At 34.0% G+C, this 19,418-nt stretch overlaps 1 protein-coding gene across 1 annotated transcript in view; it reads left to right on the top strand.

Moving 5' to 3' along the window:
• LOC124361936 (WD repeat-containing protein 44) overlaps positions 1 to 19,418 on the top strand; it is a 40,243-nt gene that overhangs the window by 9,583 nt on the left and 11,242 nt on the right. Inside the window, exons 3-8 of the mRNA XM_046816014.1 lie at positions 5,196 to 5,445; positions 6,876 to 7,165; positions 9,678 to 9,839; positions 9,984 to 9,989; positions 11,562 to 11,753; positions 18,647 to 18,871. Coding sequence (XP_046671970.1) covers positions 5,196 to 5,445; positions 6,876 to 7,165; positions 9,678 to 9,839; positions 9,984 to 9,989; positions 11,562 to 11,753; positions 18,647 to 18,871 — 1,125 coding nt within the window. The remainder of the gene's footprint in view (positions 1 to 5,195; positions 5,446 to 6,875; positions 7,166 to 9,677; positions 9,840 to 9,983; positions 9,990 to 11,561; positions 11,754 to 18,646; positions 18,872 to 19,418) is intronic.

The following is a 19,418-nucleotide window of genomic DNA, read 5'->3' as shown; positions in this document are numbered from 1 at the left end:
ACACTTCAAATTTAGGTGTTCTTGTCACCTGAAAAAACACGAATCACGTGATCTGCAATAGCGTATAGAGCCAGGCTGTCTGAAAGCAGCAGACTGCCGACTGTATAACATCAACAATGGAAGTGAATGGTACTATGATAAATCATTGTTTGTTTCATAAACTTATTAAATAGAACAACGCTTGTGCTTCAATTTGAGTTTAAGTGTAGTAATCCATTGTAAGTTTTGTGTTCACTATGACAAATATACGAAAAACCGATTAGATCGGCTGTTTGCAGTTCTCAGAACAAACAGTAGGGCAGTAGGATGATTCAATCAGCCTCTGTCAGCCAAAAGGAATATACATAAAATTTGCCGTACTTTAGACAATAGACAATATTCTTTATTAACATATTCTTCAAGAACAGTTTTGCGTCAAATATAACATGTGGAATAAATTCATAAAAATGTACATTGTCAAGTGATTAAACATGATTTGAATCAAGAACAAAAAACTCATCAAGAGAATAAAATGGATGTTTTTTTAGCCAGTTGCCAAGCTGTTGTCTCAGGTGCTGGTCATCTGTCCCCTTCACTGCTGCTGGAAGATGGTTCCAAAGCTTGGATCCCATGTAGCTTGGCTTCTCTTCATATTTGGTCAGGCGGTGTACAGAGAGGCAGTAGTTTGTTGCATGTCGGGTGTTGTATGTGTGCAGTTGTGATCCAGTCTTGAATGGGTTCAGAGTCTTTGTTCTAGCATATGTTATGGTCTCAAGTATGTACAAATTCACTACAGTTAGGATTTTGAGCTACTTGAACTTTTCCCTACAGGGTTCTCTGGGTGATAGATCACAAAGTGTCCTTATAGCTCTCTTTTGTTGAATAAGTACACGTTGCACATTTGTCTTGGATGAGTTTCCCCAGACCAATAGCCCATATCGAAGATGCGTCTCAAAAAGAGAGTAGTAGGCTATTTTGGCAGTGTTGAGATCACTAATGGTCTTAATTCTTCTTATGACGTAGATTCCTGTGCTTAATTTCCTACAGAGGTTATCTACATGAGGTGTCCAATTTAGATGTTCGTCGAGTGTGATGCCAAGGTAGGTGGTGCTGTCAGTAGTTTCCAGGTCTGGCAGTCTTGTCACTGTTTGTTTTTTGTTTCCAAAAATTAATTGTTTTGTCTGATTGGTTTACAACTAAGCTGTTCTGTTTACAATAGTTAATTGCTGTGTTTAAAGCTGTGGTGGCAGTGGTTGCTATAATATTTGGATTTTTATTACCTAGCAGTAACACCGTGTCATCAGCATACATAAGTGGTGTACAATGGCTTTGTACACATGAAGAGAAGTCATTCGTGAATAAAATGAACAAGACTGGTCCCAGTACAGAACCTTGTGGCACACCTCTTGTTGTAGTCTGGGTTTTTGATTTCACAGACTGAATTGTTCCTTTATCCATGTGTTTAATCTCTGCTATTTGTTTTCTGTTGAGAAGGTAGCTCTCAAATCAGTCAGCTGCTTTCCCCTCAATACCCAGGTTCTTAAGCTTTCCCAGAAGTTGATTATGGTCCAGACAGTCGAAGGCATTAGAGTAGTCAAGGAGTATTGCCATAGGAATGTTGTCAGATTCTAAGTGGTCAATAATAGTTTCGACTAAGTCAACTATGGCTGTAGATGTTGACTTTCCTGCCATAAAGCCATGCTGTTTGTTGTTTAACAGGTTATGTTGATACAAATGTTGTAATAATCTGGCTAGGACAAGTTTCTCTATCACCTTAGAAAATGTGCTGATAAGGGAGATGGGCCTGTAGTTGTTGGCCCATTTACATAAATGGTTCTCATTTTAAGTGAACATCTTAGTAAAATCATAAGTAAGGTAATACTGTAAAGGTCGTTTGCCTATTATGGAGGTTTCAAACAAGCAATTCAATTTGTAATCTGGATGCCACTATCTGTTGATTACAGTACCATTTTAATAAACGTATTTCACTTATTCAAGTGGCAGTGTTCAAGTTATAGTTACAGTAGTTTTATTTTGTTTATCAATAGAAATAAAATCAGACGGAATAGTAATTTAATTTTAAACCAAGGAACTAAAGTATTACCCACAGCATGTCCGAGTAATTGGATCTATAATAGTTTCATCCATTTGCCATTTAACGTTGCTATCTTGCAAGTTGATCTTGATTGTACATCTAAATAACCTTTAAATGGTAATTTTGTCATAACTGCAAAGTTTATTGATAGCAGTTGTGCATAACGGCAATCATTTCACCGGAACAATTTCCAGTAAGCACGTAAGACTAGCAGATTTCAGTCATTAATTTCTCTCATATATTACACAAATTTGCTTCAGAAACATTTTTCTGATCCTAGAATAAGTCAGACAGTGTTTCTCTCTTGTGTTTTGTAAGTAGATTTTATGGTGGAAAACAACCATCTTATTCAGTTTTTAAAAACTTTTAATTATTTGATTATGTTGCTGGTTTTATATGTATGTGACTGTATTGAGGTACATTACATTATTGTATTCTAAGTATTGTTGTATTCATGTATTTAAAAGATTGTTACTTCTATTTCTACAATAGGTTAATATGTTCCACAATGGATTGCACTATGTGACTGTATATATTTTTATATTGTTCTAAATACTGGATGTATAAATTATCTGTAATTTGTTGGGACCCAAAATTGTGAATGCTTATTGCAAATAAATTTATTGATTCTTGATTTTGAGTTAGTTGACTTAATAAAACATTTTGAAGTACATACACAGGTAGCTATTCTAGCTTTCATTACATTTCTTTTTAAGAACTTTAAGATTATGAAGAGATTTAATTTTAAAATTGAGAAATATTTCACAATGCCCAAGAGTTTGAGTCATGGTCAGAGAGTTGCTACAATAATTCACTATTGTGTTTCAGTGAAGGTATTTCAATATTGTGTGTTGGTTCTGGGCTACATATATTTTTACTATTAATAAGCTCAATCAACTTAAATCAAGTTTTTTTTTTAAATTACGATATATTATTTATTTATCATAGTAGCTAAATTTTTATCAATACCTAAATATTTTCTTGCCACATACCTAGACACCCAAATGTATTAAAAACTATAGGCCTTTTCATAATGGTTTTTTTAAATTTATTTATTATCTTAAATTTTGACTTCAAACTGTTTTTATTATTCTCATGTGTACTTAATAATTTTAGTTTTTCTATATTCTTGTCATGTTACCGATTATGCCTGTTGAACCATGAATGCCAAGAGTTACGGTTTAAACTCTGTACATGCCAGGTTCTGTTGTTTTTATTACTCCTGGCATCTTCTGATACAGACTCCACACATTGTCATAAAGCAAGTTTTAAGTACAATATTACTTTTAAAAATGATCAAGAAATCTTAAGCACTTTTTGAGTTTGCTCTAGTGTGCATAGTAGTGCTGGTTTAATCAATTTTATCATTTTGTAACTTTTAACAGGTGATATCTTTAAACTAGAAGAGATATCAAAAAGTTTTTGTAAGAAAAATTTGTCTAACGTTTTGAGAAACATTATTTGTCTTTGGTGGTTCTTATTGAACAATAACTGAGATAACAATTTAGTACATGAGAAGTGGCTGCCTTCTTAGAATTTTTTATGAATGCCCCCACCATCTATCGAGATATTCATCAACTACGTAGACACTCACAAATAACAGTACATGTGGTAAAATAGTTATTGCGGAACAGCTCTCACATGAGATGGGAAAGGATTAGTTGTTTTTCAGTACATAAGGCAAATTTAAAACACGCATAAACATAGAAAATCTTAAACTTAATAATGAATTAATAGACATAGAGTACATTTATCCCATAATGTCGGTTTCATGTTCTTGGAAAGTGAATTAAACTATGCTTGAATGAGACACATAAGATTATTTGAAACACTATATTAAAAAAACACAGCAACCAATATTTAAAACATTTTATTTTTGAAGGAGATTCAACAGCAAGGTTGCCTTCATTAGATATTTCACAAAAGTCATGCTGCAAAATGATCTACTTAGTTTTATTTGTATATTAAATATTATCAAAAAATATATTTCACTGAGATAGTGTTTTGTCTTTACATGATGTGTAAAGCAAGGAATTTTATAAATTTTACAAAACATTAATAAAGCACAGAATAAATTTAAAATACACAAACTACATTAACAATCAACAAATTGTTAGTTATTGTTTGCATAAAATATCCTAAGCATGATATATTTGTTATTATTTCTCAGATTACCTATCATCGTTAAAATGCCCATAATGTTAGTATACTGTAATATTTTACAGTAATGAAATAGTGAAGCATGACACTCACGCATTACCTCCCCACTCCTCATTGGTGTAATTGCTTTGACCTGGCTCCACGTGCTCTATACATATCCCCAGTCTATTCTTTCTTTGTTGTGGTTTTCTGATACACAAAAAACACTAGAAAATTACTGGAAGTATACTTCAGTGTTTACGCTAACCACAGGAATTGTTTGTAAGTAATTGTGTCTTTTAAAACTTTATTTTGAGGATGATTTTTCTTAATGCCATTTTCCATTCTTTGCAAATTTTTTTTTGGTATTTATTTACAATACCGTGACCATGAAAAATGGACTTTTTTTCATGGGTTGGGCATTTATAGCCAAGTATTATTATCACAGGTGCATATAAACTGGGGGGGAAAGTATATCATTGTATTATATTGATGCCTTTCGGCCATTATTGCATTAAGGATGGAAAATAACCGACAAAATTTTGTCGAACAACACTTGGAGGGTTAAGGATCAGCCATCACGTGATCTGGGATTCGACTTTTGCAAGCTCGAGTTAATTTTTTTTTTTAAAAGAGCAGCAGTGCGCAGCACTGCGCAGCGGGCAGGCATCGTTGACAGGATTAACGTCATCATTTCAGTAAAATTGCCAGAGGTACTGTCAAAAACAGAGTTTTCAGAGGATTTCAAAAAATCGTAACTCCTTTGATTTTCGTTGCCGACGAATTTTTTCTTCACTATTGTTTTCAGGAAAAATTGTAGTTTTCAGGGAAAAAAAAATTAACATACCTTTCCATGGTCACGATTTTGTAAATTGATACCTTTTTTTTTATACTAAATCATGTATAAAACCAGTAGTACTAATGTAACAAGGTTGAAGTGTGTCAAAGATAAATAAAAAATCTAAGCTGAAACATTTTGCAGGGTGTGGAGAGAGTTCACCAGGGCCGCAGGAGGTTTCGAGAGCTGCGGCAGCGGATGCAGACGGATGATGAGGAGGGAGGAGGCAACACCTCACCACCGGACAGCCAAACATCGTCGGTGGAAGGGGTGTTTGCGGGACCCCACAGTCACCCCTTCCGTATCATTGAGCACGATGCACTCAGCCTCCAGAGTATGACAAGCTTGGGCAGAGTGGGGCGGCTGCTCAGTGGCGGCAACATGCCAGACCCAGGTGCGGCACATTGTATTACTATGCCTGTTAAAAAAAAGATTTACTCGATTTTAGAAGCCATTGTAATTCATTCTTAGATAGTCTGTAGTACCATATCAAAGAATGGTCTTAAATTTTATCCCAATTGCACAAAAATTTTAAATATTTAAAACATTGAAGAACTTTGCATGAAGAAATGGTGTTGATTGAAAAATAAACAATTTTACTGACTGGTAATATAATTTAAATGTCCTTTCCAAGTATGTAAATGCAACTACTACCCAAATTATTTCATTTCTTAATGATGATGATTATTCTGTGCATACATTTTCATTCAGTTATGATCATTCTATTTGTTGTCAAACAGTTTGTTTATATGGTGTGTAATGATAAAATCTTATGAGCCCTTAGGTTATCTTGAAATTTGAAATTTTGAAAAGAAGAAGTACACAAACCAAGCTACAACATTTTTCCAAATAAGGAAAATGTTGTCATTAGCGCTATAGACATATATATATATATATATATATATATATATATATATATATATATATATGGAATATCATATGGAGCAAAAATGTATACTATGTGCATTTATAGATAAAATAATGGGTACTTTGGGATTATACCTACCACACCAGTATGAAGAACACCAAAATATAAATTTATAGAAACAAACATGATAGAACGAAAAAACAACTCTTTAATTACAAAATTACAAAATTACAAACTTACAAGCATTTCCAGGTATTGTGATCGGTATTGTTGTCGCTGTTATCTTATCTTTCTCGAGAATCCCGATTACGGCAGGCCGTGCGGCATCACATGATTTGCACGGTACATAATTGTCCATTACAATTCAATTTATATTTCTGATCAGACCCTCTAGAATTTGATATTTTACTGATAGGTACTATCTCGAGGGATGTTTTTCTTTCATTGACATCAGCGCGGGGCAGCCCGAAGGTGCTGCCGAAGCCCGCGCTGATGGCCGGAGGCACTCGCATTTTGGGTGGCTGAGTGTGATCAAGAATAAAAACAAGTTTTGAGTGTTTTTTCAATAAAGAGTTTAGTTTTAGTTTGTTAATGTTTGTTTTTATTGAATTTTTGTGTTTGGAGAAATGTAGAGGTAAAACACGGAAGTACAACAAAGCGACGCACCAGCTGAACGGGTGGCGAGACTGCAATCACGTTATCTACTAGACCGCTCGACTTTGACCTCTGTCTGAGGATGGGGAGGGGTTTGCGATAAGACAATTCCTGTTTTATATTGATGAAATATTGTTCTACGCTAATCTGGTAATCAGTAGAAGCAAAATGTCAAATAACGATTCATGTCTGGGTGTGGTCGGTATAATCCCAAAGTACCAAATAATGTTCTGTCGGATTTATAAATATTGTAAGTGTGCTACATCAGTATGTTCTATGTTTGAGCTAATTTCATTGTGCAGGCATGCCAACATTGACAGCCAATTCGTCCCCTAGTGGGTCCACCAGCACACTGCGTAGCCAGGGTGAGCCCGAGCCCCCTGCCCCCTTGCCACTCCCCCCCACACTGGCAGAGCCCGATGTCATAGCCAGTACCAAGCCCAGCTCTGTCAGCCAACCTGCCACAGTCAGCAGCACTGCCCCTGTCGACACAGGACCTGTTGCTCCTCCACGCCGGAAGAAGAAGAGTAAACCTGTTGAACCGCCCACTGCCTTGCCTGTCACATCTGATTCTATAACCATTCCACCAAAGGTACTGTCATTTTGTACATCATGCTCATAACATTCATTGCTTTTGAGATTTTTTTAACTAGTTGAGAAAAATGGCAACCATGATTATTGGGTAATTCCTTTAATACATTAATTGGAATTTATAAAGTTGATAAAGCTATTCCAGATCAAGTTTAATGCTAACCCAACCGGTTTGATACAACAATATACGTAGAGTTTGACATTCACTATAGGAGAGTCAAGAGGATTTCATTATCTAGCATTAGACATACTATTTCTAAAAAATTGGGGGGGAAATGTGTAGTGATAAATATTTAAATGACCAATGACATCGACACATGGGCTTTTTCACATTGATCATCGTAGCCCTCATCAGCTTGCAGGCTTTTCCGTGCTAGATGCCTGAGCTGATGTCATCAGCTTGTGAGCTTTTTCACATTTATCATTGAAGCTGTCATCGGCTTGCAGGCTTTTTACACCAACGTCAAAGCTGATCTCATTGGTCTCTCTTGGAACCACTAAATGGGCTTACCAAATCATGCAGAGGGTGGCTGAAACTACAAATAATTTCCGTAACACGTTTCTTATTTTACAATCTTATTTTTAATCTATGTGTGGTCAACTAAGTAGAACATAAAATATTGCAGGTTTTTTCATTATTTTATATTACTTACTCTTGAATAGAGGGAGCTTAACATTTTCAAATGGTATATATATATTATATATATATATATATATATATATATCAATCTGTACTAGGACACACTCCCTAGGGACATGAGGAGAACCACATTAAAAGCAACGAAGCTCCGAAGCAGAAAGGTGATAGTGCCTACCTCCTTAGAAAGACTCATGACAATAATACAGGATTTCCTGATGCCGAAATAATAACTAATGTGTCAGTGCATGGTAAAGCAATATATCCATATATGAAGTGATTTTACTGGTGATATTGTCAAAGAAACCAAAACTTGGAAACAATCGCCAGCACACCAGAAATGCCTCAAACTTCCTGTACACCTCCTCAGTCTCTCTGAAAAGAAGCTGATTAACAAAGGAGCAGTCTACTCTAATAAGCTGCCTGATCACCTCAATCAATTCAAAAAGCAACTCGTGAAATGGTTTGAAGATCACTCATTATACACAGAAAAGGAGTTCCTGGAATGGATAAACCAGCCAGGCAGTTATTAAGCATATTACGTATTTCTTGTTTTGTTTGGTAGTAACAACCGTAAATTATTATTGTTTTCATGTTTTTATTGTTTTTGAAATCAACACCGATCTACGATTGTGTGAATAAAGAATATTTTTGTACTGTAGTGTCCGTAGAAAGTATATATTAATAATACAACCTTATCTTAACCTTTTTAGTGCCATAGGTTCTTTTTAAGTTGTACTCCCACCAGTGCCAAGCATTTATTACAAGTGTGTACCGGCCAGTGCCAGAGTGTTTCTATTCCCTTTTACAATATTTTTATTCCAATAAAATTTACTTACATGAAAAAGTTTTTTGGATCTCCTTATGGTGATATAAATAATAGCTGGTCTCTCTATTCAGTAGTTCAATGTAAAGTCCACTAAATTATGAACACACTGTTGAAATTCAATGGTAAAATGTTCACAAATAAAAAAATTGTGCCCATTTTTTTAGAAAACTAATTGGCACAATTTTTTAAGTCTTAAAACAGTTCATGATTTTCCACAAAAATATAAAGTTAAGACAAATTTAATACAGATAAAATTAACAGACACACGGGTTTAACTAAACTGTCAATTATACATTGTAAAAGTTATGTAGGTTTTTCAAGTTGGATAACATTTACAACAAAAATGAAAATAAAATAATGCAGTGATGAAAAGGAAAACACTGAGATGCAAACTCTTTTTGAATGTTCTGAATGTAAATGTTTATTTTTCTTCTCTTCCCACCAGCCTTTGTGTAAGCTGCACTACAAATACAGCAGTTCTTCTCCCTATCATTGGAAATTTTTTCAAAAAACATGTCAGAATTTGTATCTCCTCCAGGATCTCTGGCAGGACGCCTCGATGTAACATTTATTAGGCCAGCCACATTATGTCTAGGCTCTTGTTCTAAAAGCCACTGTTTTAAAAGCCCATCCACAAGAGAAATAGTAAATTCTAGTCTTGTGAGATGTTTATAAATTAGAAAATGTTTGCTTTTGAATTTTTTATGTTACGCCTAGTTAACCAGACATTGGTATTTTAGGTCTAGTTTTAGAATGTCCGGTAAACAGAATGTTGGCACTCAAAGGGCTAACTTGTACAATATGTGATTCAAATTGATTAAATATTGTCAAAACAGTTGTAGATTAATTTATTAATGCATTAAAGGGTTTTTGTTATTATTTTGAAAAAGAATTTAAAGAGTTTAGGAAAACTGCACAAATAGCTGTACTGAAACTTTTTAACGTTCTTTTAACTTAAGAAATCATTATAAGTACAATCTACCATAATCTTATTGGGACAAAAGTAATTCAACACTGTAGTTTATAGAACGTATGTGTACTGTACAGAAAGTTGCAGAGGAGGAGACCAGTAGTACCAACAGCAACTGTCAGCTGTACAGTCAATCGTTACCCAGTCCCGCCACTACCATCGAGTCTCTCACTCGTGAGTTTGAGCATTCCCTAGACATCCACTCTGCCACTAAGGGCCAGTACGTCGTCAAGCCACAGGTCAGTTTCATTTTCCTGAAAAAAAAAAAATTGTAATGTTTGTCTGTCAGAAATTGCTTTTTCTGTTTATATTCTATTTTTGTTTTTTCTGGTGTAATGTAATTTTTAATAGGATTCTCAACTAGAAAACAGTGATTAAAAAAGCAAAATGTGTTTTATTTCTTTTTTTAATTATGTGGTTTGTAAGATTTATAATGAAACAACATATACCGTAAAAGTTTATTTGATTAGTAGGCTTACAAAAAATTATTCTTTGGAGTGCTTGGTCCCATTTTTGTTTTAGTTAAAGTTCTTAACACTTTGTTGAGTCCTAGATGTATATTTAACTTGACATTTGTAAATATTATTATAATTATAAATTATCATGTGGGGCTTAGAGTGTTAAAATTTGTATGTTTTGAACATATCATAATAATTCCATTTGTCATTATTGTACAGCAAAACATTTTGACAACAAATATTGTAATGTTAAGCCTGTGTACAGAACCATTCATCAACGGCTTAGTATGTTTGTAACTGGAACGAAGTTGAGACAAAATACGTCAGGTTGTTCTTTCGTGTCAGAAGACAGTCACATGTGTCATTAAAAGCTTAATGAAATCTACACCACACCTACAAACCGCCAAAGTTTAGAAAACACAGTATTAATTTGGAAATATGGACTGTGGTTCCATCTAATTACATTTAAAAGATGCAATTTTCACAAGAAATTAAACCAATAGACAAGAATAAGAGATTACAATTTATTATTACTATGCTGGACAGTATTGATTATAACAATTGTTTTACCAATGAGGTAAGTTTCTATGTTAGTGGTACTGTCCAATGAAACAATGCAAAATATGCGGTTCTGAGGTACCACGAGAGTTAACTGAGCATTAACATAACTCACCCAAATTGAATATTTCGTAAGGCCTTATAATTGATAACCATATTATAAAATCTTTATTTTGTTGTAAATGCCGTTGATGATGTCTATTATGGCATGTTAGAGGAGTATGTTTGACTCAGCTATTTGATATTGTGGCGAAGAAGAGACTTGTATAGTATCAGGAAGCCTACCACTCTGCTTCAGCTTCAGTGCGTTTATGTGTGGGAAGAATTTTATATCTATTTTAACCTAAATTTAATTATTGGAGCAAAGTAAATTTGAATGTCAGGGCCTAATCTTCTCCTTAGATTCCAAGAAGCTGAGAATTGCCTGACCCTTACATTTATTCTTTGGTTGTGTAAAGAGCCTAGCATATGCAGAAAACATGATGTAAGCAATCTCAAAGGATCATCACCATCATTTAAACATGCTTGCGGGGACATTTAGGGGTTCAGGTAGTGTTTTGCATGCAAGCAATGCCAGAAATGGGCCTCACCTTGAAGTCTACTAAATTAATAAAAATAATAACCTTTGAAAACATGTATTAAATAAACTTTAATTTTTAATTGAGTTAAATATTCAACTTTTAAAACACTAGAAATTTTTTATCCAATCAGTTTTTTTTTTTTTTTTTTTTTTTTTTTTTTTTTTTTTTTTTTTTTTCATAACATACATTTTACAAAGTTACAAAAAACAATTTCTCATTCAAGTATAAAGTTTTTGAACATTGTGATCTAACATTAAGTCTAAAAATCTGATTTTCTATTTCCAGGACGAAGTATTGGCTAAGGCAACTGGTTCAGTTGGGGGAAGATGGGAAGCTACCAATGAGGATGGAACTGTTAGCCGAGAGAGAGCCAAGGGGGTGTATGGGCCGCAACTCTAGTACATATCCGATGGGCTCTCTGCAGGCAGCAAGAGCTGCTAGTCCACGCAATACACGGGAGCGACGGCGGTCGGCTGGCGACGAGCAGGGACTCGCACATCAGCTCAACATGTTTGTCCGCACCAGAACCGACTCAGGCAAACAGCTCAGCGATGCAGTGAGTGTTGTTCAGATATAGAGGGGTCACTATTTGGCATTTAGAATTAGAAGGTCAATAGCTGCTGTAATCTGGGAGAAGGGTTAGTTGCCAACTGTACTTTAGGGAGGTTAATTGTTTATTCATAATGAAAGCCTCTGTATTGTTTAGTTAATATATAGAAACATTCACCCACCTTAATAATCTTTAACTCTGGTGTTTGAGACCGGTTTTTATTGATTTAAATTTGAATAATATTCAGTCAAGAAGCTTCCAAAAGAATTTACGAGAACAAATTTTACTGCTTCATGATGGTCAATACCAAAACTGGGTGATAAAGAATATAACAAAATAGTTTTTCCTGTATGGTTTATAGTCTGAAGATTATTTAAATAAATCAAGACTTGTCCCAAATTCCGCAATTAAGGATTTTTAAGATGAGTACTCATTAATTATTAATTCTGCTGATAAAGTTTTTTATAAAGTATAATTCATTACCATTACATCACTAACCTGTGTTGTACAACATTTTGTTAAAAAAGAAGTTATTGTTTGAGAAATATGAGAGCCTTTTGGAAAGTAACCTCTAATTTGTGTATTATAAATAATACTCAGAAATCGATACACTATCATGCTTCCTCTATTTTCAACACAATTTCTGTAATGTTTGATCAGCTATTTTGATCAATTTAACCCATTCCTGAACAATTCTTTCATTCATTACTTTTGGTCCATAGATAGTGCAAGGTTCTCTGTGAATTCTTTCTCAATATTGCTTGGATGTGTAAAATCATATGACAGCATGCACCTTATACATGCCAGGACTTTCAATGACATGACATTTCGAAAAGCTACAGGAAACCAACTAGAGCTTGGACAACCTTCATTATATCACAACTTATGATGTGGACTGACCTTACGTGCGTGGTAACGCAACAATATATTGCAGTATACCCTACACTTCCCATATAAAATAGAGGGTACTTTCTGAACAGCCCTTATATAAATTGAAGGTAAAGTTAAATGTTTTGAATTCTTCCAGTATGAACATCAATAGTATAATCTTCCAATAGTTCTTACAGTTACTTTTTGTGGTATACAAATTCTTAACAACTTAAATTTCCCCATGAAGTGATTCATAGAAAATGGGAGGTTTTATTTTTATGCAGGTTCTAAAATATTTTGTTGAAGCAAGTTCACGGATCTCTGGCCTAGAATGTTCTTGAGGATTTGATAGACTTTTATTTAGAAGCCTATTTTGTAACATTACTTAAAGGGTATTCTTTGGTACTAAATTGGTAAATTTGGTATTAAATTTAGGTTAAAATAGATAAAAAATTTTATTTTTTAATTTGGTTTAAAACATTGTTTTTAATAATGTGTGATCTTATTCATTTACTCAGGAGTTTTTTATTGTTAACTACACAGAATCTCCTTCTAACGTAAAAATTGTATTGTTTTTAGTCTGAATGACATTTTAAATCGCCAATGACTATTTAGTAATAGTAATTCTTTGTAACAATACAAAAAGGCTGTTTTTTGTTCATATAACTTATAAATAAATATAATACTTTAGTTTTATTTTCATATTGAAAAGAAAATATTGGTATTCCTTCATTAATCTTTATTATAAACTTATATATGTTTATATTGGAGAATTAAATCAAAACTTGCCGACATTCCTCAAAAACAAAATGTTGAAACTTGTTTAATAATTACTTAACTTGTTTTAGGAGACACAATTTTGTGGTGTTTTACTAGCCTTAAAATAAAATATTAGCAAAACTAATTCAAGTATAAAATGTTGATGTTAAAAATTAGTCATCATTTTAATATAAATTATGATTTATATTTGCTCTGTGTCTCAATTTTCAAATTAAAAGATTAATGGGTCAATTTTTAAACACCTTTTATGCACAAATAATCCGCTTTGTACTCTTTTTAATCGGTGTATGAGGTTGAAAAATTGAAATTACTTATTTACTGAGCTTTCCAGTGCACTTGTATGGGTAGTGTAAGAAGAGGCTTTTGTGTTGATAGAGGCAGTTCTCTCTAGATGAAACATCATGCACTGAGACAGCCATTAACACGCTACGGCGATGCGCAAGTAATGCAGACTTGGCGCATGTAAACTGCGTAGTGTCGCGTAGGCAGACTCGCAACACAGTAGCAGGCAACAGCTGGGTGAGCGACTTCCCGTAGCCGGAGGTGCTTCTTACCTTGTGTTTGTAAATGTTGGCTTCCGATGCTTTTTGTTTGGAATTTGTATCTTTGTATGCAAAAGAAAAGGTTTCCTCAGTAGCTCTTTGTAGTCTTCAGGCAGAATAACTTTCTCCACTTTCCATTAGAGTTGGCTGTACAAGGAAAGAACCTGAATATATTTTAGTATGAGCCTAAGAAAATAGTATGCCATATTTTTATTGTATCGAAAACTATTAGTTCTTTTCAGGAATTCCATTCCAATCAGCAAACTTCAGTAGTGTCTGATTGCTGACAATCTTAATTCCTTAAGTAGTAATTATCGCCTTGTGTAACATGTCTAATAATTTAATTTAATTACAATAATATGCGATAATGTATGTATTAAAAGTTAACTTTTATAATGGATATAATTCTATGCCAAATAAAAATTAAGCTTTAACAAATGCAATTTATCCAAGAATATTATTAAAAGCTGTGAAGTCATGGACCTAGTTACGTTTAGAATCATTTGCATTTTTAACGGTCTGAAAAAAAAATCCAAATGAATATTCTTTACATTCAATGCAACACATTTTTATGAGAAAGAGGATTTTATATATAAACATCAAGGTTTGATTTTTTATAATTTGAGTAAGTTTATTACATTTATAGTTAGTTTATTTCTTTTCAACTGGCAGTTTGTAGTTTAAATTTACAACTTTAGTTTATTGTTGTGCTAATGTGTATGTTTGATTTTACCTATGTGATTTATTTGTACTTAACACGTTCGCTGCTGCAAAACGGACAACCATACACGACGAGTGCTGAGAGCACACTGACTGGGTTTCTAAACAATGGCGCTGTGCAGTAGATCTACGTCATGCGCGCCTGGCGCGAGGCAGCCGTGCAGTAGATCTACCGCAACCGCATTGAACGTGTTAATAATTGCTGATACTTGTGAAGCAACTCTGTGAGTTTATGGATATCCAAATCAATTCCTTTTGGAATTCATATAAGAAAATTTTTCTTAATTATTAAATTAACACACTCATATTTTAATCTCATTAATTTAGAAAAATAATTTTAATAGGAAGAGTTGCTTGTGTGATTTTGTAGTCTGAATTATTTTTGCCCTCTACTATTGTCTAGTATTCTTTATTATTTTGTTTTTTATTATTTTTTTTCTTTGTTTTAATATGTTATCTTCTTGTACAAAAGTTTCAATCTCAGTATGTTACATACCAAATGCCATCCTTCCATTACTATTGGAATGGAACTTTTTAAACCTTCTGCCTGAAAAGCAAACGACTGGAAGAACCTTATAATTAAAAATTCCTAGACTGATTTTAAAAATGTGCAAGTCTTTTTTTTAATTTAAGGCACTGAGTCAAAACTATCACCGTTGAAAGATCTCTTCAGTTATGGAAACAGGATACAATTTGTGGGATCCATGTCTTGTGATACTGATATGGCCTTTATCATAATGCAGCACCTATTTTCCACTTGTAGTCTGGTTTCAACACAACAATAAAGATTACCTGATGAATTCAATTCAACTGAACCTTCAGAAAGAGTTTTCTGTAAAGATTTAAAATTTTAACTGATTACAGTTTAGGTCATCTTTTACATACACTCTATTTATTTTGCCTAAACCGATTTCCATGTGTGGTAGTCTGTAAGTCACATATTTGTTAATTTTTTTACGTTTTGAATATTAACTTCCTTTATTTCACTTCCAAAAAGACCCTTCTTACGAGTTACGATCTTTGCTTCTCTTAGGATTTCATATAGTTGACCAATTGTAGGTGTTTAGCAGTGAGAAACTACTCCAAGTTGGGGGTAAAGAAAACACATTTAAGCCAATACATATCTGTAACTGGCCCCTGTTGCAGAACACTGCAGTCTTTGGCAAATTGAGGATCTTGACTAATAATAAGTGTTTTTGGCAAAGAAAAGTCAATGTAGTAGGAATGTTCAACAACCTTAAAAACAGGAAGACAGGCTTCAAAATATCTGAAAATCTGTGATAAAGGAGTGAATTGTAAATTTATTATTATTTTGTCTGACACAATGATGTCATTTGACTTAGTAAGGTTCCTTAGTTTGTTGTTCATTTTCAAACAGAAGGTTAACTCACCTGAGTAAGATAATTAGATGTAATGTTGGCATTTAATGTACATTAGATGCAGTTTGGAATACAAAAGTGTAGTGGCTATGAAAATCTGAACAATGTTTCCTTCCTATTTAACCTTGTTTAAAACGTGATTTTAAAATAACATATTAATTTATTGTAAAGTGTGATTTAAATTTGTTTACTTAGCCAGGGTAGTATTTTAATCTTTAGTGTGTTTTTGGCTTGATGTCCACATTAGTATTGTTGGTTGTGGAAAGCATCAACTTAATAAAATAGTTTATCATATATGTTTATTGGAAAGATATTGTCATACAATAATTTGTTAAGCAAGAAAAAATGACCGTATCATACATAGATTTAAAGACATCGTTGAGTACAGCAGCAAAAGTGTGAGCTAATGTTGATATTATTGTATTGCATATGTTTGTGAATAGTAACATTTCTTTAAACATTTTGTCTATTTTGATGCATCAGTGATAACTTTAACAGCGACTGTCCAAGGAGGGATTTCTACCAGACCAAGAAGTTCTTCACACAAAGAAAATATTTTTTCACCATTTTTTTTTTATTTCCTATATTTAAGAACTTGTGAAATTTATCAGCTGTAAATGTAAATATAGTTGGTGCTCTCTTAACGAACCTCGGCTTAACCGTTTCTATTTCAAGAATTGAATTATATCTATTTTTATCTTCATTTAGTACAATTACAATCACTACAAGTCAATGTTTCTACTTTCTTAGTCCTAGGTTATATCTTCCGTAGTACAATTGTGTTCAGTTTACTTGTACATGAGTGTATCAAATATAAATAGGACTGATTTTTATTTAGAACTTTATTTGACTCAACTTACGAATATATATTATTTTTCTACATATTCTCCCAATTTTGAAATACTTACATTTTTACCCATCGGATTAGGAGCTTCTTTATTTCATCATCACAAAAAATAAAAATTCTCTTGGCCATTGGAGTACAAATGTCTCTACCGCTTCATTGTCCTCAAAACGATGGCCTCCAAGCACTTCTTTGAGGGGTCCAAAAAGAAAAAAGTTACAAGGTGACAAGTCTAGGCTACAGAGTGGATGGATGTTCCAGTGTTTCTCATCCTAATGCAACCAAGTTTTGCCTTGTGGTATTAGCCGCATGTGGTATGGTCTTGTCGTACCGAAGAGTAACACTTTTAGCCAATACTGGTTTGTGTTTCTTTGAAATGATAATTTTGCAGCATCCAGTACTTCACAATAATATTGTGCATTAGTTGCGCGTTGATCGTGAAAACATCAATAAGCAAAGCACCTTTTCAATCAAAAATTATTGTTGCCATTATCGTTCTATCAGACAACTGCTTCGTATTCTTCACCAGTGCCCTCTCGCCACTCTTTCTCCTCTCCATACTCACATTTTTTTTACTCGGGTGTGCACCCAAGTTTCACTAAAGGCAACAATGTCATTCTAAAAGGTCTCACTTTCTTGTTGGAATTGATTGGAGACCTGCTGCAAAACCTCCAATCGATGTCGCTTGTGATCCTTTGATAACAGACATGGAACCCACCTAGCAGACACCTTATGATATCTCGAGTCTTCTGTCATGATCCTTGGCTCAAAATCATGGCTCTAGTTCTAAAATTGTTCATGCCCTTCAGAAAATTCTTTGTGCTAAGTAAACATACATGTTCTTGATAAAGTTTTGTCCCGAACTGCGCCCTTACTCGCTGCAAAATTTTGGTTGGACTCATCCTTTCCTTGGCCAAAAACTTAATTATGATCCGCTGCTCCATAGAGATGTGCACTTACTTGTGTTAATAGTAACAGGATTTGAGAAAGTTGCGGTCGGTTCCCCCCTCCATCCTAACAGTACAAGCTACCTACAACAACAAGCTGTTGTAGGTCAATCACTCCTTCGGAAATTTTAGATAACTAGTCCTGTTCATATTTGACGCATCCTCATAGTTTTTTGTGAACCTTTTCTGTGATTGTAGTATATTACAATAATATTGTACAATTAATTCATACAACGATTAAAGTGAAATGTAAAGTATTTGGTAATAACTATGAAACAAACACTAATGGATATAAATAACATCAGGCTCATTATATATTATAGATTAGGGATTATATAAAGGTTATTTTTGTTTTATCCGATTTTTTCCTTACCAATACCAAGAGGGTGTCTACTGTATCAATTCCTAATGATAACCATTAGAAAGGACATCTTGCTGATTCATTCGGACTAATTTACAATATTTTTTTAGATCACTTTCTACTGTCCTTTTACATCATTAGGCTGATTGTACTGTATTGTCTGAGGCAGGAGATACTGGAGCAAGTGACAGTGGTGAACTTAGACACAGGAGAGCGAGTACCACTGAGTATAGCAGAGGACAAGTTGCCGCAGTGTATCAACCTTCTGCCCTTTACATTATTAGACTGATTGTACTGTATTGTCTGTGGCAGGAGATACTGGAGCAAGTGACAGTGCTGAACCTGGACACAGGAGAGCGAGTACCACTGAGTATAGCAGAGGACAAGTTGCTGCAGTGTATCAACCTTCTGTCTCTTCCCATCATTAGTCTGATTATACTGTATTGTCTGTGGCAGGAGATACTGGAGCAGGTGACAGTGCTGAACCTGGACACAGGAGAGCGAGTACCACTGAGTATAGCAGAGGACAAGTTGCCGCAGTGTATCAACCCTCTGTCTCTTCACATTATGAGGTTAACAAGCGAGTATGTCAGCAACTCCAGCCTGGACAAGGAGAAGGAAAGTGATGAGGAGAGTGTTGACAGCAAGAAGAGTTGTGCTCAGGCTGAAGAGCCGGGTCGGGTGAGTTTAGACTACACAGTAAATCATTTGTTGTGCAAAGTTAAGATGATGTATAGGCTATTTTGTTGTGGTCATACATATATTTACTACTCTGTTTGAAAATTTGTTTAATGTTGTAAGTTCTTCTTTGTTTTAATAATCTTATTTTTGGGCAATTTTTACCTTTAAGTAAAGGTTGTAATATAAAGTTTATAATGAATAGACCCACAATTCTTTTTGTTTTAACACAAAGATGTGTTTAGCTTAATACATTAACCCTAGAAGTGGCAATGCTAAACTTCCACAGTGGCTCTTTTTGGCCACTTTGCAGAGTATTTTTTTAGAAATTCACCAAAAATATATTTTTTACTCTTAACCTAGTCATGTTGCATACTGAATTCTTCAGAAAGAGTTGAATTTTCATATTATGACAAAATAAAATGATTTCTTGAAACCTAAATTGGACTTATCATGTGAAAAACCAAAAAATGTTGATTGACCGAACTAAAATTGTAACTTTGACACTTTGTAAAAAATAATAAAAACATAGTTACAGAAAATCCATCAT

Source organism: Homalodisca vitripennis, chromosome 5, assembly GCF_021130785.1.
Source record: "Homalodisca vitripennis isolate AUS2020 chromosome 5, UT_GWSS_2.1, whole genome shotgun sequence".
NCBI classification, from domain to species: domain Eukaryota; kingdom Metazoa; phylum Arthropoda; class Insecta; order Hemiptera; family Cicadellidae; genus Homalodisca; species Homalodisca vitripennis.
Note: the sequence above shows the minus strand (reverse complement) of the source record. Positions and strands in the feature narration are given on the sequence as shown.